Genomic DNA, 26,438 nt, shown 5'->3' with positions numbered 1-26,438 from the left:
CTTTTAAAATACTACACGCAATCTCTATAAATATTCCTCTTCCTCTTCCAAACCTTGCCTTTGAATTTTGGAATGAGTAAGGGTAAATTATTTTGAGTATATTTCTCTCTTCTCTTTCCAAACTCATCCTCACCCATTTTGTTGGTCTTTAGACTTCTAGAGATATTTGGTTCACCTAAGAGAAAATATTCTCCACAACCTTATAGGCTTACCAAATGAAAACTATATGCCAGGTACACCTAAGAAGGGTTTGAATGTATAAAATTGCATACTCTCTCGAATTGTTTTAGTATTTCTCACTACATTTCTTATCTTTATATTCATGAACAAAATGACTTAGTGAAACGTAACCATCATCACTTGGTTGAAACGAAGCTCACTTTGCTTGCTACTAATGAATCATCATGTTTTATATATCTTTTGTCAATAACTTTAGACCTCTTAATATAGAAAAGACTCTACCGAAATTTTGGTTTGACCTATATAAAAAAATTACCTAAAAATTTTCAATATATCATGGAAAAAGATATAGGAAATGGGGGTTGTTATAAAACTACTCATTACATCTCACTTTTTACAACCTCTAATATTTAATAAATATTTATTTTTGTATTATAATTTTTTTTCAAGTGCTTTTTAAATTATTTTTTACTTAAAAAATATTAAATCAATGCTTTTTAAGTGTTTTTAAATGATTTTAATATGTTTGTATCAAAAATAATTTTTAAAAAAAATCATTTTAATATATTTTTAATTAAAAGAACTTTTTAAAAATATCTTATATCATAATACTAAACGCACTTGCCAAGCAACACCAATGAGTAGTATCACTCCTTTTTTTTATATTATTTAATTAAAGTTTTATTTAATTCTTTTCTTTTGATATCACTGAAATGAAATGAATATAAATTTTTAAACAGTTCGCATGTCATGCAATGTTATCAGGTGAAAAATACCTGAACATCTTGTTTTGGACCCACAGGCAACACAAAGCCCATAAGAAAGAAGCTGATGATCATGTTTCATCACGAGAGCCAGTCTGTGAAGTGGATGGCTCAAAGTGCCAAAAAGAAGGGTGAAAAGGTTAATAGGTAATGATTTTATTTTATTTTTACTAAAAGAAAAAAGCTAATTCTTTAGTATAAGATCAGTAAAAGTAAGATTTTCATAAATATTCTAATTTAAACTTGAAAATTCATCTTTCACCGAATCAAAGAGATGAACTTAGTTTTAATATACAAAAAACTCATTTAGAAATTTACTTAGCTATTAAAAAACAGAACAATAATAATTTTTCTGATACCCAACACTACTTGTGGATCTGCATTACATCGCAGAGTTAAATTATTTTTTTATATAAAAAATAATGTTCAGCTGCTAACATATTTTAAAGTTGAAAGAAATATTTATAAGTTATAAATTCAAATGAATTAAATATGTTGATTTTATTTTAATAATAATAATAATAATAATAATAATAATAATAGATGAACTAAATTAAAAATAATTATTACAATAACTAGAAATTTTTTTAACTAGGATAAAAAATATAGCTCAATTTTCAATCTATCAGATACAAAATGACAAACTTAATTAAATAAAAAACAAATCTATCCAATTCAACCATGACAAACATGTAACTCAAGTAATATAGGTTGAATAGACTTAGATTCACTTGTTAAATCCGTAATTCAAATCAAAAGATCAAGACAACTTGATAAAAAAAATTACAAAATTTTAGTTTTTATTAAAAAAATTAAATTTGAATCATGAAAGTTGAAAAAGAAAATATGTAAAAACATTATTAATTTATGTTAATTTTTCAAATTCATAATCTAGGTTACTAGAACAGAAATACTCATGTAAAAAAACTATAAAATTCAATTATCAACTACTCAATTGTTAAAGCCTGAAGTTGGAAAAATAATTTCAATTATATAAAACGATCCAAAACAAAAAAATCAAAATTAAAACATTAAAATCAAAATAAAATTTTATTTTTTTATTAAAGGGTCAAATAAAAAAGAAAAGTTAATTTAACAAAAGAAAAAAATAGGATCAAAATTAAAATAAAAACAAATGTTTGATTGAATGATGAAATTAAAAGAGAAATCAATTTAACAAAAGAACTAATAAAATAAAATAATTAAAATAATAAAGATAAAAATATAACATATCACAAATTATAACGAATGATGAAATTAAAATTTTATAAAAAAATAAAATCAAAATAAAAAATAAAAAAATTAAATTTAAAATTAAATTTAACATCTCAAAAAATCAAATAACAACTTTAAAATTTTACATGACTAGCTCGATTCTTCAAAGAAGCAAAGAGAAAAGTAGGAAAAGAAAAAAAATTATTAACAACAAATATAAATATAAAAAAATATTATAGTAATTTATAATATAGAAGGTAAATTATATTATTTTCTTCTCCTACTATTATTTAATTTTTGTTATTTTTTTATTTTTTAAAAAAATTATAATATTTTTTAATATTATTAAAAAAATATCATATTCATGAAGTATGGTAATACAAGTTATCTTAATAAACTTACAAACTATACTAACATATAAAAAAATAAAAAATATATAGAATTTAATTGTCAATCATAATAATATTTAAAAAAATCATAATAAAACAAGGACCATATATAAAAGGATACTATAACAATCAATAATACATTACATATTGAAAAGGAAAACCACAGTAATTTCCTCTCCTCGTATCTTATCGTCAACGCTGCTGGTTTGGAAAAAACAAACACTCTTGGAATTCGTGGCCAGTGGATAATCGCGCGACACGATTTGGTCTTCTGTATTAAAGCACACAATGGTGCGGGGCCCGCGGGGAGTGGGCACTGTCTTTTTCTGAATGGAAAAAACAAATCGCGCGACCTCGCAGGGTGATCGCGCGATGTCTTGAGGTGAGCTGTCGCATTTGAGCGATACCCCAAAGCGCGAGGCTTGTGGGGGACCGCACTGTCGGCATCATTACACGCCAGCTAGCAATTTACAAAAGGAGCCTGCAATAAAATAAAATTTCATGAACGGGTATGGCTGTATCCGAAGCAGAGGCAAAAATCGGTCCATTTATGGAAAACTTGATATTTATTGACTTGGACTCGGTAACCTGCACAATGAGAGGAGAGATGGGAGTAGCCGCTTAGAAGCTGCCGAGGAAAAAAGGGGGACCCAATAGCAAGGCCCGTTGGAAAGAATAAATAAAGTGTTTCCAGCTGGAGAAATACGAACTAATTTAAAGTTGGATACATTAATCCTTCTAGTTTTGAGAAATGAATTAATCAGGCCTTCTTTTTTCAAAAACCAATTCTATAATCATTTTTTTTCCATTTTATGTTCTTCTTCAATTCATTTAAAAAAAGAGAGTAAATAAATAGATAGACATTACAGAAGAATTATGAGAGAAGAAGATTCTTTTCTGAGATAAAATAATACTGATTAAATGAATAAATAAATAGATATTTTGAAAGGGGGGCTAATTAATTTATCTCTCATAACTAGCAAGACTAATTTATAATTCGTTATTAAAAAAGTATTACAAGTTGAAAGAAATTGATCGTATAATATCTGAAAGTGCATGGTTGAACTGCTAGATGGTTTTCCCTCGTTGTTTTTTGTACTTGTAGGAAGTTAGCAGTCCCACCATAGGTTTGGTTGTTTTTTTTATTTTTTTTCCCACTCCTCTCCATCCTGGACTGTAATGGGTAGCTATTTTCCTATCATAGTTTTTCCCTCACAACTCCACTTGATTTTTTCAATTAAAATATAGTTTACATATTTTTTTCCCGTGGCTTAAATTATGTTTATTTTTTAAAAAATAATTTTTTAAAAAATAATTTTTAAATATTTTATATTTGTTTGTTATTTAAAAAGTTAGTAAATGAAAATATTTTTTAGTTAAAGAAAAAATTAATTTGTTTTTCTAGAAAAATATTTTTCTAAAAAATTTGAACAAAGATTACTTTTTAGAAGTTATAAAAAATTTAAAAATATCATACTATTTGCTGATTATATCAAATTTAATCCTCAAACTTTTAATTATTATATATATTTTATTTTGAATATTTATTGCTCAATTTTATCTTTTAAAAATAATTTTTATATTAACTTTAATTCTTGTTTTTATAATTATTTTTTTTTCTTATTATTTTTTATTAAAATTTTTTATTTATCAAATTTAATTCTTGTTCTTTTAATTATTACTTATTTTATTTAATATAATTCATAAAATATTAATTATTATTATTTTAATTTCTTCAACTTTTAATATTAACCCATTAAAACAAATAAAAAAATTTAAAAAATCCTTAAAACACAAAGTCAGTGTTTATGAACTGACAGTTCAAAAACAAAATAATAAAAATTAACTCAAGTGAAACGGGACGCGTCACTGTTCCCACCGCCTTACTCCATAGATCTATAACATCTTTGACGGCGTCTGCAGTACAAGGCACGGAGCATTCCCTCAACGAACATGGTGTTTCGATTTTTATATCTTGAAATGTTTGAAACCAGAGACCCATGTGTGTGTCTTAGAGAGGGGAAAATATCCTTGAGGTCTCTCTGTCCTCTCTCGAATTCAAGCTCGCCCATCTCAGGTATGACTCATGATTGAGAGGATATATTCGCTTCCACTTTTAACAAATCTAACCCGTAGAGATATCTCAGTGCTTGTAAATATCAAGAAAAGGAGAAACTCTACCTTTGTTCTCGATTCTTCATGTTTCTCTTGGTTGGCTTTTGTAGCGGATCATAGGGCAGAAATAGTGGATTAAGCGAAGGCAAGGGGCTGAGGTTGTAGAATCTGCGAGGGTCTGAGAGGGAGCAGAAAGAGGTCCATCTCACCGCCGACCTTGCCGTTGTGTCAGTACAAGATCATGTTTCTTCTTCTTGTGTTTTTTTCCGCCTAACCATTCAAGTTTTTTCTTAAGCTGGGATTCGGTGAGAGATGAAAAAACGTCAGGGAGTAGGATATTACCATGGCTCTAGTAAATTGAATCCCAATTTCGTTGGCCGGTAAAAAAGTATGATTAAAAACATTCGCTCGCATGCAACAATGAGAATATACAAAATGCAGTCTCTGGAAAATCCGTCGAAGATGGTATGGAACATGGTAGCGTCAATTAAGAAAAACATCCCCCGTGTCAATAGATTTCTGGCCTTATGCTAGAGATCATCCACCGTATGGCCGGTCGTCGTAAACTTTTAAGGTGGCCGGTGGAGTCTTTAAGAGTTATTAAGCACAAAATATATTAAAAAACAAGAGTGTATATGACGTATGTTTAAGACGTGGGGGCTGCTTATAGAGAGATAGCGGGTAAATATTAACATTTTTTTATAATATAAAAAAGTACAAAAAAAATAGAGAATATTTTAAATGATTTAAATATGATAATCATGTTAGATTTAAATATTTTGGGTTGTTTAGGTAGTAATTATATTAGACTTAAGTATATAATAAAAGTAAAAAAATAATTATGTATCGTAGTTATGAAAAAAAACGTGAATAATCTATTATTAATAGTAACTCGAGCATATGGAAGAAAGTATAGCTGCATATTTAATTAGATAGTAAATAACCGGATTTAATCACCGAGAACTATTTGACACAATTGTAGCTTATTTATTAAAATATGTGAAACATATATCAATAATTTTTTAATTAAAAAATAATAAATATAATATTAAAATATTACTTATGATCCTCTTAATTATGTAACATACTCATATAATTTTATTATTATAATTCATAATAATCTCAATTTTGTAAAGAGAATTACATTAAAATCCCGATGACAATTTGATATTTTTATAATAGAAACATCTTAAAATATTTGAGAAGCAACGCCTAGTTACAGTTCCGCCAATGAAATCGATGGTCAGAGGAGAATTAACATGATATATCAAGCTAGGATTTATTCATTTTCATGTGTTGGATTTTGGATTCACAATCAACCAAAAGATTGATACGATCTGATATAATTAAATTAATTTCAAGTAGTCACGAAATCCGCTGGTATAAATCTTATCTCTCATGTTAATGTATAAGAGATTGCTTGCGTTAATAATAAAATTTAAAGAATAAATAATTGACTTTTAATATTAACAAAACTTAATCAAAACTAAAATGTATTAATTTATATAATTTTTTTTATTTTAATCTAAATAAAGATGTATTGTATGAATGACATGTATATTAAGACCTTTTTTATATTAATTATAAATTTGATATAGGTAATCAAATAAGTAATTAATTTATAAATATGTAATATAATTAGAAGATACTAACCAGCGGTGATAACAATATTATGATTTTTTTTTTTGTCAGAAAAGTCATCTACAATAATGGGAGCAATCGCGCGATCGGCTGAGCAGCGAACAACTTTCTGCACGATCATCGCGCGATGTTAAAAAAAATCAAATATAAGCATGTAGTTGGACTTCTTTTTCATTTTATTTCTAGCGTCGGGAGTGAGGGGCCCCAGAGGAAAAATAGTCGTTGTCACGTTCCTCCTCGGATAAGTGGCGGATGTTGCCTTTCCTATAAAATCCACTACACTCTTCCTGCTGGAGGAAGGAAAAGCAAGCTTACATGATACAGACCCAAAACAAAATTAAAAAAAAGGTCATCATCCTACCTGCGCCTAAGATGAAGAGCAACATGGGTACAAAACGAGTTGCGCAGAGGCCATCCCTCGGAGCTCTTCAAAGGAGGAGTCTGGTATATATACATGCTCACTATACTAGCTAGAAATGCCGTTGCATTGTCATTCCTTCTATCGTTGTTAATTGTTTTACTTGTCTTCCTTTTGCTTATATAGCCGGAGACTGTTTTTTCTTTCCACCTTTTTGTACTGTTTGAAATTCTAACGTATGTAATTTATTAACAATGTAATCAGAAACGGAATAAAAGTGACAAAAAACTAAGTAGGAGCATCAAAAAGATAAGAGCTGACATGGTTGAGATTAGCGAGGGTCAAAAACGCATAAGGGAGGGTCAAATGGAAGTAAGGGAAAAATTCCAGGAAATAAGTAAAGAGGCTGCCAAACTTAAAGAGGAAACTATTCAAATCTCCAAGCAGAGTGCTGCAAATCAACTCAGGCTTGATCTCATGTTTCAGATCGTAAAGGCAAGAGCAGAGAATGATTTTGCCAAGGATGGTTTACTCACCCAAACCTTACGGTTTGTGATCCTATCAACAATATCTTTGTAGCTTCAACTTAATTTTATTACCGGTCATCACGATACACTTGAATAAAATTATAGAAGATGAAGACTTGAGCTGCAGTTATCTGCATGTTAATGGAATTTGAAGCGTATGCTATGATTAATTAACGTTGTCCTTTGTTTTATATTGTGTTTCAGGGATCTAATGGCAAAGCAGAACGTGAGCAAAAGCCAGGGTGTCTAGGAAGAACAATGATCAACATTGCATCTTAATGTTGCGTGTACTCTGTTGTTTACCCATGTAATGTACCGTAGTTTTAATATATTTGTAATGGACGATGACTGCAAGGTTTTCTAAGGCTACAGAGATAAAGATGGTTCGGCTTGCCCAGCATGTATAAAATAAAATAATTCTCATCCAAGGTTTTTTGTTTTTTTAATAATAAGGGTGGTGTCGTATTTCTAAATAATACTCTACAATTTTATTTCAATAAATTAAATGTTCATTGAACTTTTCCCATCAAAATATTCTCATTCTAACATTTATTGATTATAATTAACTAAATAAAACAGATGGTTTGTGATGCATGGGATTTTTCTTTTTTTATCATGCAAGTTTTATATTATTGAGCATGAATTATGATTCAAATCAATATTAAAATTTTTTTAAAAATTTTTAAAATTTTTATTTCATATAAGATTAAAATTTCAATGCAATTGTAGATGGAGAATGCTTTTTGAATGTTTAGAAATTATTGATTAATTTATAATTTTTTAATACATATTTGGTTTAGAATTTTTATTGCTTTGGCTTTATTTTTAGTTTTCTTGTCCAATTAGGCAAGTTTTTAGGTTTATTTAAGAAGTTATAAATCTTCTAAAAAAATATTAAATAATAAAGTTTTTAGGTACTTTGAAATTAATATAAATAGCTCCTTTTGGCTTCCCAAGGAAGCCTAGTGCAACCACTATATTACTAAAAAAGAAAGGAGATTTTTTCTAATCTTTTTAAAAATCCTTCCAAAAATCACGTGAAAATAATTAAATTAAAGAATTAAAAGGTTGTTTATATAATTTGAGGGAATTTAAAGCTTAGGGGAAGGAGATGAATTGGGATGAAGGAAAGGAGGAGAATAAATCAAACTTTTCCTCTTATTTTTTCTTCTTGATTACTTCACATAGGTAACGACTCTTGCTTTTGGATCAATTAAAATATTTTATTGATTTTTTTAAGTTGTAAGGCATGAAATGTGTACGAAGAAAATGAGGGTTTATGAGATTGGTTGCTTGAATTATTAATTTTATCCTAGAATTATGACAATGAGAACATTTAAATTATGAAACAAATATAGAATTAAGACAATCAAGGAAAAATATCACCCCTCCTTTTCATGCTAAGGGTCACTAAAATGCTAAGGGTCACTAAAAGGGGATAATTTCTTCAAATTATCTTGTATGCATGATGTTAAAGATTATGTTAATACCTAATTATGATGAATTGAAACAAAACAATTGAAGAAAGAAGAACAAGGAATCCATAGTTTATTTAAAGATATATTTTAGCCTTGGGCCATTAGAAAAAAATGGTGGGGTTGGTTTTTAATCCTATGTATTACTGTGTTAAATTATGTGAATGGTGAATAATTATAATGGGTTAGATATGTGTGAATTGAGGGAGCACTCTTGGATTCCTAAGTGAAGGTTCGGTAAATTTATTCTTAATAAGGGAGAACAAAATGATAAAACTGTGCATGTGGTTAACATGGAAATATATTCTTAGAAATAAATTGTCATACATGTGAAATATTATATATGTATAAAGTAACTGAAAATGTGTTTCTTTTGGATATTGCTCCAACCAAACCTTAAGACATTGGAGGATCACAATCCTGCCAGACAAGTAAGTATTCTAATCTTATATTTAAAATTAAAATAAACAAAGATAAATAAATTATATTTGAATTTGTACGGGTATCTTTCAAGAAAGTGTTATAGACATAGACTTGATTAGTCATTCTAAGATTATAATGGTTATCGTGGTGTGTGGTGGTGTGTGCAGAGTCAAATGACAAATCTATCTCATAAGATGTGTGTTGAAAAAGGAGTTTAAGATATAATCATAAAGTTATGATTATAAAGTTCAAGAGTTGCTATCTAGTATTATGGTTATTAGTAAATTTATAGTTTGTGAGAGACTAGTTAAGTAAAGGAAAAATACATCATCCTCAGTGCACCCTATCTAAGGTAAGTCGTACTGTTATTTGATTATTCTTTAAGTCGTGTTTATATCCATTGGTCTTGTCTAAGATTTAAGACAAATCTATGTTTATGAGAAAATTTTTACCTTATTGGGTTAAATCTTGATGATTCTAAAATCTAAATTTTAGTATCACATTTATTTCATAAATATAATTAATTCATAACGTTCCGAATAACAAAATAATGGCTATGAGGGATTTTTTGTATTTTTACAAAACCCTAAAGGATAATCATAAATTGATTACAATATTTATTTTGCATTTTCAAAAGATGATAAAAATGAGATTTTATCCTTTTTTGAAAATATGGATGAAAAACTTTTAGGATTTGGCCATATGTATGAAAATAAAATATATTTTTTGTGTTTTTTAAAATGAGAAAATTTAATTTTTTTTGGATTTTTTTTAAGTTTTAGAGAAAACAAAATATTTTTTTATTATGGAATCCTTATCTTATATTATAAGTCTACATTTTGAAAACATAGATGAAAAAATTTTAAGATTTTGCTGCATGTATGAAAACAAAATATATTTTGTGTTTTTTAAAATGAAATTTAACTTTTTTTGGATTTTTTAAAGTTCCAGAGAAAATCAAATATTTTTTTATTATGAGATCCTTATCTTACATTATAAGTCTACAACTCGATATTATACAAAATTATTGAAAAAACATACGAGAGACCCATAAATATTTTTTAAAATACCATTTGAAAAATTCATTTTTTTAATATATTATTATTATTATTATTAAATATATTAGGCTGAGTTGAAAAAAGTTCAACCCGACTTTGTCGAGTTGGGCTGATAGTCGACCCAACATCCTCTCTCTCTTTCTCTCTCTCTCTCACTCTCATTATCTTTAGGCCGGACCCAACTTAGCTATCTAGGATAGGTTGAAATGGATCCAGCCTAGACCGAGATGGTCATTAGCCTAACTTAATGACTATGTTAATTATTTTGCTTTCTATGCAATGACTGGTATTGTGGCAGGGAGGAGAAGAGAAGTTACCTGATGCAGGGGAAGTAGCTGGTTGGTTGTGTCGGGAGGGTGATATGAGGTTGGTGGCGACGTTGATGAAGGAGTTGGCGGTTGGTGTTAGTTGCTTGAGGGGAAGTAGCTGGCTGGTTGTGTCGGGAGGGTGATATGAGGGTGGTGGCGACGTTGATGAAGGAGTTGGCGGTTGGTGTTAGTTGCTTGGGGAGAAAAAACTTGTAGTGAAAAGGAAAAGGAAAAGATTAATGGTGATGGTTTTTATAGCTAGCAAGGAAATGTGGTTGCAAGGATGTCAGGTTGTTGTTGCTAGTGCATAGGTGAAGTGAATGCAATTGAAGTGGAGGAAAAGAGGAAAGGTTGGTTAATGAAAAAAAACAGTGGTAGGGTTTTTTTTTTTTTCAACTTTGAACGTTGATTTTTTTTTTGTTTAATGTTTGGAATCCACCCTTTATTGTAATTTATTTTTTAGAATAATTCTGTATTTTTATACTTGTTGTTTTTTTTAAATTGTTTTTGTCTATCAGTTTGTTTATTATATATGTTTCTTGGTAAATCAATTTTTTTTAAATACATTAAAAAATGAAAAAAAAAAGTGATAGGAAGAGAGTTCCAGTTTTGATTGGATGCATAGCTATAAACTTTAGAGATCAAAGTACACTCACGGTATTTGTGTGTTTGCTCGTAGATGCCTATCTTCTCCTTATCCGGACCAAAAATGTCTATTGTACCTTATTTATAAGACAAGGTGACCTTCTTTACAGTAGACTAGAAGTACTTGGAGACATTCTTACTTTTTTTATGCCAATGTTGGTGACTGGAGATAAACTCTCTTCAATTATTCCTGGGATGGGAGTGAGTAGGTCTTGCTTCATATTTGCTAATTCATTTCTGTGCTGCTGATTCTACATGCATGCAGGATGGAGATGATGCATGTTTAACGGAGAACTCGTAATATGTTGCTCTTCCTTGTCCTTGGATTTTGCCTTTCTTAGGTTTATCTACGTTGAAGAGATTATCAGAGATATTTGTGTACTATTCCCATTTAAATAAATATAGTATTCATAGATGACTATTATGATATATAGATACCTCGCTGCTGTCTGAGTGGTTGAATAACTATGAGAATTGCCTTATGATTCTTTTTTTTTTTTTTTTTTTTTTTGTTACGGTGTTATTATTATTCTTGGCTTCGGCCTTTCCTGACCCTGCTGGCTCTAGGACAATCGGCCTTGGTTATTTTAGTCACTTGTCGCGGACCCGCCGAGAAATGTAGTTTTTTAATGCAAGTCTTCGCCAATCATTTTAACTATGAGAATTGCCTTATGATTCCTCGTTTTTTTTTTTTTGGTTACAGTGTTACTATTATTCTTGGCTTCGGCCTTTCCTGACCCTGCTGGCTCTAGGACAATCGGCCTTGGTTATTTTAGTCACTTGTCGCGGACCCGCCGAGAAATGTAGTTTTTTAATGCAAGTCGTCGCCAATCATTTCCTCATGCCAGACAGAGTCTTCGTCAATTTAATTATTATATGATCCTCATGCCAGACAGAGTCTTCGTCAATTAATATTTTGTTTTTTGTATCTTGCTGTTTGTATCGTTTACTTACGAAGTCTTCGTCAATTTAATTATTATATGGAGTCTTCGTCAATAATTCTTTAATCAGAATACCTACATATGATATATCAGGAATATGTCTTGATGTCTTGCTATATTTCTTATTGTTGAGTGTCGATACAACATATGTAAACTAGAATGCTGATAATACTCAAGAGGCCGGCCTGATAGGAGCTCATTCCGAGAGCGTTCTATCGATGATATCTGTAAGTCGTAATATTCCAGCTCTTTTGATTTCTCTGGAAAAAGGAGGAGAAATACACACACACACACCCTGTTTTCTAAGCTAACCTCCGTCGGTCGTTATTGTTCCCAACATAGATTCTTGGAAACAAAGGATGCAACTCTTGGCAGGGGAAGGCGCAAATGTCATTTTTTATGACATGGTGTAGCAAGCTAAGAGAAGAAACAACATATGGACGCGAGTTTGTGATTTTAGAAAATGGAAACAAGATAGATAGCTCAAAACGAGCTCTTACTCCGATGATATACAGTGAAAGTGAGAGGTACAACTCTAATCCAATATGTACATACAGGTAGTGTAATCTTCTAAATCAAAGATTAGAGTACCATCACACCACTCTCTCCTCCTCCTCCTTCTTCCTTTTATATATATAACAACAATAATAATAATCAAGACCCGGTGTCAAAAATACTTGTTTAAATAGGAAAAAGAAGAAGTTATGATTGTGTACATAGATAGAGAGAGAGAGAAGCTCGATGCTAAATTAAAAAAAAAACTGAAAAAAAAAACTCATAAAAATCTAGTTTTTTCATTGTAAGAGGAAAATGTCTTCGGATCTCTATATAGATACAGGTTTGTACAAAAAAAAAATCTTGTTTGTAAATCTTGACAAAAAAGTCAATCTCTGAAAAATAAAATTAAAAACATTATTTCATTCTGGATTTTTATCTTGAAATATCATATTATTTTTAATCAATTTATTAAAAAAATTTATAAAACAATAATAAAATTATCGATAGCTGAAAACTCCCCGTCACTAAATAATTTTGCTGTAACAAGACATGATAAATTGAGTTTGGCATGCATCACGGAATCCCAAGCCAATTCATAAATGTACTTAATTTACGCTTCTTTTTTTTTTTTTGAGTGCGCAAGAACGCCACAACGATTACTACCTACCAAGATCGTGCCCTAGAATGGATCCGACAACCAACCTTAAGCACAACCTCTTCTGTAGATAATTTGATTGCTTTCATTTCTTTCAAGTTTTTTCCTCCAACTTTAATTTAGTATGAGCTGCGAAATTTATTGGTATAACCCATTTATTGACATAACCCATCATTTCATCTAGGTATTGTCAAACTTTCTCCTTTTCACCTATATATATGTCAATAATTTTTCAATTTTAATGTGTTAATCGATTTTTGATAAAATCATCTAGTGAGTAATTACTATCTCATTCACAGTCAATGATATCGGATATAAAAAATAAAAATGGATTGAAATTAATTATACATGTGAAATTACTATCTATTAAGTAAATACTATCTCATAATCATCGCCAACTTGTAAGATCCACTAATTTAAACATTTAATTTTAATGCATTCTTATTTTCATGTCAGATACTATTCATAATTAATTAAACATTTGTTACTTAGTAGAATATTTTGACAAAATCAAATAATGTTTATACCAAATTGAGAAATTATTCACACAAATATAAAATGGAAAAATTCTAACAATCATGCGGGTGTGGGTGAAATGATGATTTAGGCCGAATCTTTACCCGTCAAACTTAGACCTTAGGCAGTTAAAGTTTTTGCCGGCAGACAATGATTCCCTATTTCCTCTGGTTTTTTCCCCTCTCATAAACCCATATACACAGAATATAGGCATAGTTCATAAATACAAAAAAAAGAAAAGAAGAAGAAGAAGTGTTAATAACTGCTAAAGCGGATAGGATATTCAAAAACAATAAGCCTACAAGACTGCAAGCACCAAAATGTTTGCTAACTGGGAAACATTTCAGGATTATTCCGAAGGATATTGCTTTAATTTATATATAAAGAAGTTTGATGGTTGGATTATTTGAAGCATATTGAATTCCATGCAAATCCTATCATTATTGACAAGCAAAAGTACACAAAGTCTGTGTGTGTGTGTCTATATATATATATATAGCTCTTTAACGATTGAAGCATTGCTTAGTCGACGGTTAGACCTCAAGTTAATATTCCACTCATTTTCTTGAGCCTTTATTTCTTAAACGGAGCCATGAGGATATTTGTTTTGCGTTTTTAAAAAAATATTTTTTTTATATCTTTATATTATTTTAATATATTATATTTAAAAAATTAAAAAATTAAAAATATTATCTTAAAATATTAGCTCTGTGACATAAGCATAGAAGAGTGACCTCACGAACTAAAAAAGTACATTATTTCGACGGCTCAAAATAAAACACGATAGAATAGCCCACCATAAAAATCTGGCCATGAATGGGAGAACGCCACTTGGATTCATTTTCCTGGACAACGTTGCTATCAAATCAGAAACAACCAATCATATTCAACCACAAATTATGAAAATATTTGCTTCGATTAAAATAATATTATTGTATTCCATTTTTCTGGAAAGCAACTTTGTAGCAGCGCGATGTCGCTTGCTTTCGGGCGATTGCTCTTGCTTTCGGGCGATTGACAAATTTTATCACACTTGTGCTTTGTATAAATTTAACCTTCTAAGCTCTTAAGTTGGGTCAGTCAGCTTTACGAGCATCGTTAAGCCGCTTTACTATTCCGGTATTCTCTAACCTTTCTGCATATACATTTGGTTCTGATCAAACAAAAAAAGAAAATTTTCTTTTCGTTTTATGAACGTAAAATAAAATTTTAGAGTCTCATCAGTCTTATTTCCACTATTCTGCAGATCATAGTGACGAATGGATTCTGATATGTACTGCTTTGATTTCTCTGATGCTGAGAGTAAGTTCAGTTGATTGGATCTTCTATCATATGTGGGAGAATATATAATATATACCTTCCTTATAAGCCATATTTTGAAGAATCTGGCCGGGATATCCTTTATCTTAAGTAAACCCACTTTGTTCATTTTCTCATCGTATATATTATATATGTTTTTTCGTTTCTTTTTCATTTAGTTCTTTTCATTTCATGTTTCAGAGAAGTGAGAGAGATCCCAAAAGAGAAAAAAACCACAATTTCCCTGCTTTTTTGTTCTAAGAAACAGAAAACCTATTAAATTATACTGGCTGGAGTTAAATCAAGTGAGATTTAGGGTTTAAGGATTTCTCCACACCCCCCCCCCCCAAAAAAAGGTGGCTTGTATGATTTTGACCTTCCAATCTCTGATAATCTAATCTAATCTAATATGTACTCGCTTTTCTAAGAAAATTAACTTCTTTTTTTGCAGTAACACCCTCCACTGGCAACGTCCACGAGGAGAACCCATCGATGAATCCGCTGTTTCGTAGCCAGGTGGCTGTGCCAGGAAGTATGAGTGTTAATGCATTACAATCATAAGCTAACGACTCGACCTACTGTTTATATATGTGTGTGTAACTTTAAAAAAGTTCTGAAAGCATGCGTTAATTGAATTTGTTCATCAAACTTTGTACGTAGTTGGAGAAAACATGTATGGTATTGGGACTGGTAGCCATGAACTGAAATACGGATTGGCAGATCACCAACGACACCAACAGCAGACAGAAATACCAAACCAATGTAGGGATCTTCACATGTTTGATATCTGAAATACGTACTGCTTATGACCTGGAGCTTTATCTAGTTTTTATTTTATTTTTATGTTTCTCTAAAAACTCATATATATATATATATATATATATATATATAACTGTTGCTCTTAACTGTGGGTTTTGTTTCTCACAAATTTGAAACGCAGCCAGACAAATCGACTCCAATAGAAGCTATGGATTTTGAACATTACAAGTGTCTAAGTCATGTAGGGAGTGTCTTTAAAATCATCTATAGAAAATAATTTGTCTAATTGATGAAGAACTTGGTTTGATATGATTGTCGAAAAAAAAGAAGAGATGAAATTTAGATCACCATTTACCTTTGGGCTTGTAGTTTAGCGATACTAAAGGTCAGCTTTCACGTTTGAATGTCACTTTTATCATAATTAAACTCTAATTAAATTGGAACAAATTCGTTAATACACACACACACACACACACACGTATGCAATAGATCCATCATATCGCAGGCTGACTGGAAAATAGGATTTAGTCTTGCGAGAATTTATTACTTTACATTTCTTCAGCAAATTCTAATCTCCATGGTTTTTTTTTTTTAAGTTTTTTTCTTTGTTCTAAATTTTTTAAACTTAAAGAAACATGATCATGTTGGAAACCGCAGGGATGGTGATTATGAACAACATGTCAGTGAATAATCAAGCAGCCCTAGAACAACCAGCTGGAAGTTCTCGATCTTCAAAGGATCCTAAAAAGTTGGCTAGACAACGTAGTGACCTGAAATATCGTGAAAAAAAGAAGGTGATGTTATACCAATTATCTGTCTGTAACTCTGTATTCCTATGAGTTTCTTTTGTTGTCTCTTCTAATTTGTTTATTCTCTTCTATCATTTATTTTCCAGCAAGAGACGAAAGACCTCAAGAGAAAGGTGGATGTGCTGATGGAAAGAAACGACCATCTGGAGAAAGAAAATGCCTACTTGAAGAAGGAGGGAGATCGGATGGAAAGGGCTTTGAAACAAGGCAAAAGAGATGTTCACCAATTGAAGGGCAAGCACGACGGTCTATCTACTACTGTAACGGAGATTTCCAGGGCACTGGTGAGCTTTCTATCTTTCCACTTCATCGAACCAGTCAGCGTTATTTCATGAAAGCACTGCTTACGCATGAACCAATCTCAATCAAAATACTAAAGTTCTTGTTGAAAATAATCTACATTTCTTGTTTCTTTAAAAGCACAAAAATGTGACACTAATTATTTCTGAAAATCTTAACAGCAAAACAAAAATACCTCTTAAAGTCATTCAGCATCACTCTTATTACTTGTTTAATTTTATTATCCTATTTCATTTGGGTTTTCATTCTAGGTTATCACCACATGGTAGTTTTTTTATGAGATCTTGTTTTAGGTGTTAAGCTTTTCTAAATTCTGCTGTCACAATGAATTTATTAGCTGACGCCAATTCACTAAAATTGACCTCATAGCATGTGGCTTGTGCAGAAAATACATATGATCTGGCAATCTCTATGAATTGCTTTTGATGGCTGCAAAACTCGTGCAGCACTAGCAATATACAATAATTTTGCATTATCATTGCTTGCTCTTAGAAGAATTCAATGGAAATGGCCTATACATCGATATCTTTCATTTTTCTCAGGAGGTTTTACATTCGAATGCCTCTTTTATAGTAATACTAATAATAAGAAAATCTCTCAGTATTAGTAGAAGTATAGTTTGAATATTGATTATTTGTATTATTTTATTTATTTATTGCCCCTCAATCTCTTTTGCTTTCATGCAGGCTGAGTCGAAATATAATATGGAGATCCAACGTGAAAATGAACTGCTCAAATGTAAGATTAATTTGCTGGCTAAACAAATGAAGAATCCTGACAGGTTAGATACAATCAAGCTTCAGGCAAGAATCGCACAACTAGAGGGTGAAAATAGCGCACGCCAGCTAGTAATCGATGCTCTATGCGCAAAGATGAAAAAGGACACGGATGATGAACCATAAATGAGAATGATAAGGTACCCATTTGATGTTGCTGAATAATAATCATCTAAATTCATGCCTGGATGTTATTTTTGTAGAGTAATAATGTTATACAAACTAATTTTTCATACAATTCATATTTTAAGTATTTCTAAGTTGACGCATCTATTTATATGAAATTTAATATAAAAGGTCTATTTATAAATCATTTTCCCTTTTTTTCAACGTGATTTTTGTATTAAATCTTGTTTAATTAATTGCACCGCAATTATTATAATTAAGAATTATAATTTAAGAAAAAAAGATAGTTTGTTTTTTAAGAGAAATATACTATTTATTTTATAAAAAAAATTAGTTTAAAACGATTATAAAATAACAGTCACTTGTATATGCGTATATAGTATAGCTTATTTTGTTGCTTTATAGATGTGAATTATGATCTTTGTGTCGTCAAATACCTATATTAAGTTAATTTGAAGCAATAAATTGACCCATACATGATCCCCTGTGGACAGACATGGGTTATGTCCAGGGATGGGATTAAAGGTATGATAACCCAATCCTTGTATAACATCAATAAAAAAAGAGGTTGTTCTTTGGTTATATATATTTTTCTCATTACAGTGCTGCAACTAATGAAGTTATTATTATTATTTTTTCCTATGCGAATTTCTTAATGGGAATGAACAAGCTCTCATTTGATAATTGCAGGCTGCTGGTTGCAGACGTGGTGCCGTGGTGGATTTGAATGCAAAGGAGGTTAATGAGAGCATTTAATAGCGCCTGGGATTTTCTGCTTTGTTCTTTAAATTGCGAAGACTTTAGCACTCAACTTATATGTATTAGGATTATCATATTACTACTACTCTGCTAAAGAACAGAATTTTAAAAAACCCTATAATTTATATGAACAATAAAGTTTTTTTTTAAAGAAATTATGTTTTAGTTTTTTTTTTAATTTTATTATTTATTATTTTATTGATCTTGAATTCATTATCATAATTTATTTTTAAGATGTTATTTATTTTTAAACAAATATCTTAATATTTAATTAATATTTAATTTTTACAAGAGTCGTGATGGACTATTATTAAAAGCTATATATATACACACACACTAGATGTGATGGACTATTATTAAAAGCTATATATACACACACACACGCTAGATGCTATGCCTACGTAATGTCGCAAGCTTGTGACGTATTTGTGCGTTGTTGGGAACTTGTAGAAAAAATCATAAAAAAATAAAAACAATTATATAGAAAAAAATTGTTACACTTTACAATGCAAAAAAATTATATAGAAAAAAATTGTTACATTTTACAATGCTTTCAAGAAAAAAAACTATAAAGCTAAATTTTTAATCAACTCAATATAAAAAAATAAAATCAAGAGAGATAATTTTGAGAAAAAATCATAAAAAACCATGTGGAGAAATACTGTAGCAATCCATAGTATTTTAAAAAAAAACTACAAAAATAAATTTTCAACCAACTCCGTATTAGAAAAATAAAATCAATAAAAACAATTCTAAAAAAACACAAAAAATGAAAAAAAGAAGAAGAAGAAGACAATTTTGGGGAAAAAAGCAAAAACAAATTAAAAAATATAAAAAAACATGTGGAAAAAGTTAAAGTTAAATTTTCAGCTCAATATTTAAAAAAATTAATAAAGATAATTTAAAAAAAAACATGTGGGAAAACATTGTAACAAAACAAAAATCATATAGAAAAACATTATAACAATTCACAGCGTTTTAAAGAAAAAATTTACTAAACAAAATTCTCAACCAGCTCATTATAAAAAAATAAAATTAACAAAGACTATTTTTAAAAAATCATAAAAAAATCATATAGGAAAACATTGTAATTATTCATAATAATTTTTTTAAAAATTACAATAAACATTGTAATTATTCATAATAATTTTTTAAAAAATTACAATACTAAATTTTCAAGTTCAATATTAAAAAAAAAAAACAAAGATAAATTTTAAAAAAATAAAAAACAAAAGAAGAAGATAATTTTGAAAAAAAATGTAAAACCCAAAAAAATATGAGGGAAAAAAATAAAAAAATATTGGAAAAAAAAAGAAAAATAAACAAAAAAAGACAAAACATAAAAAAATAAAAATAAATGACAAAACAACAAAAAACAAAAACACGGGGGGAAGTTATAGTATTTTTTTCATATGTTTTAAAATATTTGTTAATATAAATTTTATTTTTAAGGGATTAAATTTAAAAAATTAATTAATATAATAATAAGAGATAAAAGTAAAAAAATAAATTATTTATCGTTTTGTCTTCGATTTCCACTTCTTTGATTGTCACTGCAGAGAACAAAATTACCATTATACTTAAGGAATTCTCATTGTAACGAGCCTTGGTACACGATAAATAATTACGGAGCCAAATTCAAGAAACCCTGCAAAGAAATAAGTGAAATGGGTCCTTAATTTATGGTCATGCACAACTCTCTGTGTTTTTTTTTTTAAATGTAAACAGAAATGTTGAGCGATGCAAATGTTTTTTAAAATAAAAAAAGAAGTTTATAAAAAATTATGAAAAAAAAAGAAAATAATTTTATAAAAAAAAGAAAAGGAAAAAGAAAAACATTAACATTTAATTATTAAATAATTAAATATTGAAGGTTAGAGTTTAAATAAAAAATTTACCTTTAAAAAGAAATTGAATGTTGAAAGACCCTTAATAACTTTATAAAAAGTAAAAGATTCTTAATAACTTTATAAAAAATAAAATAAAATAACTTAAATTTTAATTTATAGTAAATAAAATAAGAGTGAGATAACACTGCACACATTGCAAGCATGTTTCTAATATTTTCGTAATATATTTTTTAAATTATCAAATAACCCCTAAATAAAAATAAGTTTTACCTGAGAAGCCATAATAAGAATATAAGAACATCCTTGGACGTAAGTACAAGATTTTTTTTTTATTTCAATAGTAATTCTATCATTTTACCGTGATATTAAAATTGAAAAAAACTAAAAAGTCTTTGTAATTTTTTATTTTTTTTATAATAAAGATTTTTGCCTCCTGAGTTTTACTTGGCTCTTATCTTTTCTTTTTTTTCATTAAAAAAGACTTACATTTACTAAGTCATGGACTAAGTCTTTTTTTTGTTTTTTACAATCCTGATGGTGCCACCTGGAAAGAGACAAAAGAAGTGGGTCCATGATTCGTTGTAATGCACGGATTCCATGATTCTCATTTAAAAATCAACCTCTGCGGCTCAGACTTTCAACATGGCGTGGGGGCGGGGGCACCACATCTTTTGAAAAGCTAAAAAGAAATCGATCGTTCGAGCTCCGGAGGTGATCGTGCGATATCTTCCACTCACCTGTTGAATCGAGCGATATCGTGCCGTGTCAGTGACCTTGGAAACTCATCATTGTCGCGTTTAAAAAAAAAAAAAAAAAACAAGAAACATGGCAATACGAGGATAAGATTCAAGAACCGCTCACGATCCGAATAAAAAAAAAATGACCTTATTTTGGTTTACCTATGAATATATATATATATATATGAGAGGGGGTGGGACGGAAGCTGCCCAGGAAGCCACGAGAAAAAGAAAGCTATTTTGGTCCATCTCTCTCTCTCTTTGTTTTTTTCTTTAAAAAATTATGCTTTTGAAATTAACTAACTTTAAGAAACGGGAATTAATTCTGGATATTGGGGGTGATAAAGTTTTAAACGGAGATTGTTTTTCAAATTGAAATTAAAAATAGAAACATATGTGATCTCTAAAAATACAATGGTTAAGCCATTTTTTTCTTTGGGTTGTCGAGAAACAGAAACAAAAACTAAACCGGACTGAGGAGAGTGGTTTTCTATTATTTGTTTTAAATTTATTATTTAACATCATATGTATTTTCCAATTTATTATATAAATCAAATTAAATTAGATTCGGAAGGACTCGATGGTTCCAAATTAAGGAGGAGGAGGAGAATCATCCTGGGGAGCACTCGCAGCTAAAGAGAACATGGATTGGTTGGCTTAAGGAAATGCACGTATTGCGAGCATTTACTTCACCTGCCATTCAAATCTGTGAGCATTGACACGCCCAGCATAGCGTTTCCTTGTGCATAGATTTTGGTTTTCTTGCTTGAGATGTTTGCAATCAGATGTTCATACGAGAGGAAGATCTCTTTGACGTTTCTCTAACCTTTCTCAAATCCAAGCACCAGTCTCAGGTACGATCAATACTGGTTAAGAGGACAAGTTACCTTATAAGTGGGTGTTCGGTAATTTGATGCATTATAACAACAAACGCCCAGAGATATTTGCAAATCTCACTCATGGGAATATCCTACTGTTCGCGGAGAGACGGAGCCGTACACAATCGTTTATTATATTAAAAATAAAAAAATATATTTTAATATATTTTCAATAAAAAATAAATATTATATACCTGTAGAAAACAAACAGAAGCGTCTATTTTTAAACGGAAATAGGTGCTACCTCTTGGATTAGTTGTCAATTCAAGAATAGAATAGGATACCTAATTTATGTGAATTATTAGGTGCAATGTCTTTTTATAGTCTAATAATTTGATCCCCGTGCTCTGCGTTCCACGCGATGAGTTAGATTACAAAAATTTTAAAAAGAAATAAAAATTATGTATTACTAAGTGTTTCTTAACCAAGAAAAATAATTTAATTGAAAATTAATTAATATATCCTTGGTACTGTGATGGTTGTTATTATAACGGTTTAGAAAAATAAGTTTTTACTTGTAGATATAAAAAAGCAAGTTTTCTAAAAATAAATATTTTATTAAAATTTCTGTGAAATAAATACAAATCTTAATTTCTATATAAATAAGATTTAAAATACAGTTATATATAAATTATGATAAAAAATAAAAATTATTTAGCTGATCGGATTTTTTTTTAATAATCAGGCCAAACACCAAATATTCAAATTGCATACACCACGGTACAAACAAGATAAAATTGAGTTTCACTTTTATTTATTTATTTGGAGAAGAGTGTACTTATGATTGTTTTTAAAATTATTTTTTAAATTAAAATATATATTAATAATTTTTTATTTTTAAAATTTATATATTAAAATAATTTAAAAATATATTAGTTTAAAATTAATAAAAAAATAAAAAACTTTAAATTATTTTAAAAATATTTTTAAAATATAAAAACAAACAAAAATTGAAAAGCAATCGCGCGAAACTTCCAGCATCCTCCACGATATCGTTCGGTCTATAGTGTAATAGAATAGTGACTTTGATGCTTTTTGTAAATGTGACGGTGATTATTTTTTAAAACGATGTGTTTACTTTTCCTCTTTCAAGGACGGCGTTTTTTTTAGCCGGGTCTGTCTTCGGGTATTTCCTTTCCTCTCTCTCTCTCTCTCGATCGATATATATTATATACATCACCAAAGGAAATCTCCCAAACACATGCTGGATGATCACGGGGAAGAGCATCCATACAAAAATGGGCGCGCAGAGGACTTCTTTGGTAGCAACTCAAAGAAAGTCATGCCTGGTACTGTGCATTAGAAGTGCCTTTCTTAATTGATGACTTTATCCTGGTTGATCCTTTTATCGTTGTTAAATATATATCTGTAGGCATTCTTCTGAATGGGGATCTGTATATATCAGAATTAGAGTGTAGTGTTCTTGTGTCTGCTTTCTTTTTGTTTGAATTTCTAACGATTTAAGCATTATTGCATACAGAAACGAAAAAAAAGTGACAAAAAAATAAGTAGGAGCATCAAAAGGATAAAAGCTGATATGATAGAGATCAGCGAGGGACAAAAACGCATAAGAGAGGGACAAAGGGAAGTCAGGGAAAAATTTCAAGAAATAAGTGAAGAGGCTGCTAAATTAAAAGAGGAGACTCATCTGATCTCCAAGCAGAGTGCCGCAAATGAACTCAGGCTTCATCTTATGTTCCAAATCATCAAAGCAAGAGCAGAGAATGATTATGCCAAGGACGCCCTACTCACTCAAAACTTACGGTTTGTCATTCTCTAGATTAATCCTTGTTCTTGTGTTTAAGAGCATGTTTAGTGCCCAGGAATTGATATCGTGAAATTGTTTTTTATTTATAAATAAATACATCAAAATTATATATATGAACAAAAACGATCTAAAAATTCTTAAAAAAAAATTATGCTATGATTTACTAACGTTTTCTTTGTTTAAATATTATGCTTTAGTGATCTAATGGGAAGCAAAGCCTTAGCATGAGCAAGCCCTCGTAGGAGAAGCAAGAACAGGGTTAGTGATTAACCCTGTTTCTTATGGCTCGTACTGCTCCCCCAAGAACTATATATCATATGGTGTTTCTACTCTGCAGTTCAATTTGCAATACATACGTTGTATGGATTTCTACGGGCCCTATTCAATTGTAATTTGTACCTCTTATTCCAATTGTCTACGTCCGAGTCCAAGGAGTTTTTCTTCTACTTTCATTTCTGTTTGTTATTACCATGTTTTTGTAAGAAAATAATTATGTTTTATATTCACGTCAGGAAGGTTATTATTATTTGATATTTTTTTGTAAGATTAAAAATACTCTTGAAAAACACTCGAAACCCAAATCATAAACACACCATTTATTTACATGAATGGCTTTAGGGAAATTCCCAAAAAAATTATTAAAGAAAATATTAAGATTGGATCATGCCGAAGGATCCATGCCTTCCCCCTTCACTCGCATTCCTGCAGTCAACTTTAAGGAGGGAACATGCGAGAAAAGAAAAATCTTGAGGTGAAACTTTAACATTTATAAACACAACAAAACAAATTAAGTCTTTGTTTTGGAGAAGAACAAGTAAAGAATCTCAAGTTTACGTACACCCGTTAAATCGTTCTCAAGTTTTATTAGAATATTCTATATGCCATGTTCTCTGTAAGGATTAGCTTGAGCTAAAGTCATGAAAGCTGATGAAATTAGCTAGAAGTTGATACCTGTTGCACAGATTTCAAATCTTTTATTAGATTTTAAATTTTTTATTATTACGCTACTTCTGTGTTATTATGCTACGTTTCTTATAAGATATTGAGACAATTGGAGTTTAAGATAGTGAGAAAATTGGAGTTTTACTCATTTTTTCAAGAGATAAGTTTTACTTGAATCCAAAAAAAAATTAGGCATAAAGATTCTGGTTTTTTAGTATTTTTCTAGATTATCTTGGATTTTCCCTCCTCATTCTCCTACTTTCTTAAGATTCTTTTTTCATTGCAAATTAAGTCAGTTAAATACCTATATAAATAGTTGACAGTTATAAGATATTTTTTCGAGGAGTTTTTCATAGGATATTATTTAGATCTTTGTTTATTTACTTGTGTGAAAATAACACAAGTCTAGAGTTCTCTCAAACCCTTCGCATTTTCTTGTCTTCCAGGTTTTTCCTTTAATCCTGATTTAATTATTTTAGGCTACATGGGTCTTTTGCAACAAATAAATTTGATGTTTGTTTACAGATTTTATATGTTTTTCTATTAAAAAATTATTTTGATAAATAAATTCATTAAACATGATAAGATAAAGTACTCTATTGCAATATTTTAATTTTTATTTGTCACTTAAGTTTTTATAGTGTCTCAGTACGAGGTTGGTATTTTATTTTGCGATCATATATTTTTTTATCATATAGTTTAATAAAAAATAATTTAAAAAAAAATTATAATCTCATTAAAATCTATAATTTGGTTTATAGGTTTGGCGTGTTAGCTCGGGTTACTTGATTTATAGGTTTGATAGTTCAGCCACTAACCATATATGCTTATTTGTGTTTTGATCCATTAATTGTTATTTGTTTTTTGATCCATTAATTATTTTTAATAGTTTTTTTGTATATCTTATCTTTCAATATTAGATTAGTTGGGAAATAAACTGTATGCTTTTATCATATAATTAAAAACATAAATTATTAAACTCGGTGAAATCTATGACACAATTTACTTGGGAACTGAGGCTGATCTAATTTGTTATTCTTTTAATAGTTTTTTTGAAAAATGTTATTATCTTGAAATTTTGTTAAAAGTTAACCTATGTTTTTAGTAGTCATCAAGATTGTATTTTGATCCATAAAATCAATCAATTTAATTGAGGCTAACTTCTGCACAATTTAGTTTAAACTCGAGATAGACAAAGAATTAGGTTGTGAGATTTTAAAATTGAACTATTAAATCAGGTTTAATAATAAAGTTAAAAACTCATTTGCACTTTTAATATTTTAAAAAATTTATCCTACTTGCGGTGAAGCGTTAACCAATATACTGGTGTTTTGCATGAGACAAAATATCAAGATCAAAATCATAACCTATATGGCTATAAGTGATGCATATTATACTATATTTGAGAAGGGGTGAGAAAAATACTATGCAGGTATTATGGACAAATATCTATTGTATTATGGACCACACTGTAGATGACATTAACACTTTGAAGGCATTGTCTTTTCTATTTATTAGTCATAAAATGCTGCTGGGTCTCGCTTGGCTACCAAGCCCAATACTATTAGATCCGACTAGTATCTAGACTCAATGGTATTAGGTTTAGCTCTCAATCAGACACATAAATCTTAGGTTTAACTCTTAATTAGACACATAAATCTTGGATTTGGCTGGATCGCCAGATATTTTCAATATTATTTTTTTTCCCTCTTTAGATTTTTTTTCTT

The 26,438-nt window shown here is 29.5% G+C and overlaps 3 protein-coding genes and 1 long non-coding RNA gene across 6 annotated transcripts; all 4 read left to right on the top strand.

The window, feature by feature from the left end:
- The first annotated feature begins 4,332 nt into the window (after positions 1 to 4,332).
- Positions 4,333 to 5,115, top strand: LOC105127205 (uncharacterized). Its single transcript, XR_842586.1, has 2 exons — positions 4,333 to 4,625; positions 4,774 to 5,115. It is a non-coding gene; the product is annotated as an uncharacterized LOC105127205 (long non-coding RNA).
- A 1,471-nt stretch (positions 5,116 to 6,586) lies between these two features.
- LOC105127204 (uncharacterized) lies at positions 6,587 to 7,641 on the top strand. The gene is made up of 3 exons (XM_011028399.1): positions 6,587 to 6,748; positions 6,927 to 7,210; positions 7,394 to 7,641. The coding sequence occupies exons 1-3, from the start codon at positions 6,620 to 6,622 to the stop codon at positions 7,437 to 7,439; spliced, it is 459 nt and encodes a 152-aa protein (XP_011026701.1). The 5' UTR covers positions 6,587 to 6,619; the 3' UTR covers positions 7,440 to 7,641.
- Positions 7,642 to 12,069: 4,428 nt separating this feature from the next.
- LOC105127200 (uncharacterized) lies at positions 12,070 to 18,721 on the top strand. Of its 3 annotated transcripts, none has more exons than XM_011028387.1 (9): positions 12,070 to 12,266; positions 12,382 to 12,566; positions 14,955 to 15,010; positions 15,459 to 15,539; positions 15,668 to 15,769; positions 16,424 to 16,560; positions 16,662 to 16,859; positions 17,562 to 17,791; positions 18,468 to 18,721. In XM_011028387.1, exons 3-8 carry the CDS (start codon positions 14,968 to 14,970, stop codon positions 17,775 to 17,777), a joined length of 777 nt encoding a protein of 258 aa, XP_011026689.1. In that variant the 5' UTR covers positions 12,070 to 12,266; positions 12,382 to 12,566; positions 14,955 to 14,967; the 3' UTR covers positions 17,778 to 17,791; positions 18,468 to 18,721. The 3 variants fall into 3 exon arrangements, with proteins under 3 accessions (XP_011026689.1, XP_011026690.1, XP_011026691.1); XM_011028388.1 differs by having other exon boundaries at positions 12,382 to 12,596; XM_011028389.1 differs by lacking the exons at positions 12,070 to 12,266; positions 12,382 to 12,566 and adding an exon at positions 14,406 to 14,827.
- A 4,378-nt stretch (positions 18,722 to 23,099) lies between these two features.
- On the top strand, positions 23,100 to 24,280 carry LOC105127202 (uncharacterized). Its single transcript, XM_011028390.1, has 3 exons — positions 23,100 to 23,290; positions 23,482 to 23,765; positions 23,967 to 24,280. Exons 1-3 carry the CDS (start codon positions 23,210 to 23,212, stop codon positions 23,995 to 23,997), a joined length of 396 nt encoding a protein of 131 aa, XP_011026692.1. The 5' UTR covers positions 23,100 to 23,209; the 3' UTR covers positions 23,998 to 24,280.
- Positions 24,281 to 26,438: the final 2,158 nt, after the last annotated feature.

This window comes from Populus euphratica, unplaced genomic scaffold (assembly GCF_000495115.2).
Source record: "Populus euphratica unplaced genomic scaffold, PopEup_1.0 scaffold7.1, whole genome shotgun sequence".
In the NCBI taxonomy this organism is placed as follows: Eukaryota; Viridiplantae; Streptophyta; class Magnoliopsida; order Malpighiales; family Salicaceae; genus Populus; species Populus euphratica.
This window is presented reverse-complemented; position numbering and strand designations above follow the sequence as displayed.

Excerpts from the sequence above, each read along its gene's own strand:
- LOC105127202 (XM_011028390.1), top strand. The coding sequence starts at position 23,210 with ATGATCACGGGGAAGAGCATCCATACAAAAATGGGCGCGCAGAGGACT. Across the intron at positions 23,291-23,481 it reads CTCAAAGAAAGTCATGCCTG|AAACGAAAAAAAAGTGACAA; the intron begins GTACTGTGCATT and ends TATTGCATACAG. Across the intron at positions 23,766-23,966 it reads CTACTCACTCAAAACTTACG|TGATCTAATGGGAAGCAAAG; the intron begins GTTTGTCATTCT and ends ATTATGCTTTAG.
- LOC105127204 (XM_011028399.1), top strand. The coding sequence starts at position 6,620 with ATGATACAGACCCAAAACAAAATTAAAAAAAAGGTCATCATCCTACCT. Across the intron at positions 6,749-6,926 it reads CTCTTCAAAGGAGGAGTCTG|AAACGGAATAAAAGTGACAA; the intron begins GTATATATACAT and ends CAATGTAATCAG. Across the intron at positions 7,211-7,393 it reads TTACTCACCCAAACCTTACG|GGATCTAATGGCAAAGCAGA; the intron begins GTTTGTGATCCT and ends ATTGTGTTTCAG.
- LOC105127200 (XM_011028387.1), top strand. The coding sequence starts at position 14,968 with ATGGATTCTGATATGTACTGCTTTGATTTCTCTGATGCTGAGA. Across the intron at positions 15,011-15,458 it reads TGATTTCTCTGATGCTGAGA|TAACACCCTCCACTGGCAAC; the intron begins GTAAGTTCAGTT and ends CTTTTTTTGCAG. Across the intron at positions 16,860-17,561 it reads CGGAGATTTCCAGGGCACTG|GCTGAGTCGAAATATAATAT; the intron begins GTGAGCTTTCTA and ends GCTTTCATGCAG.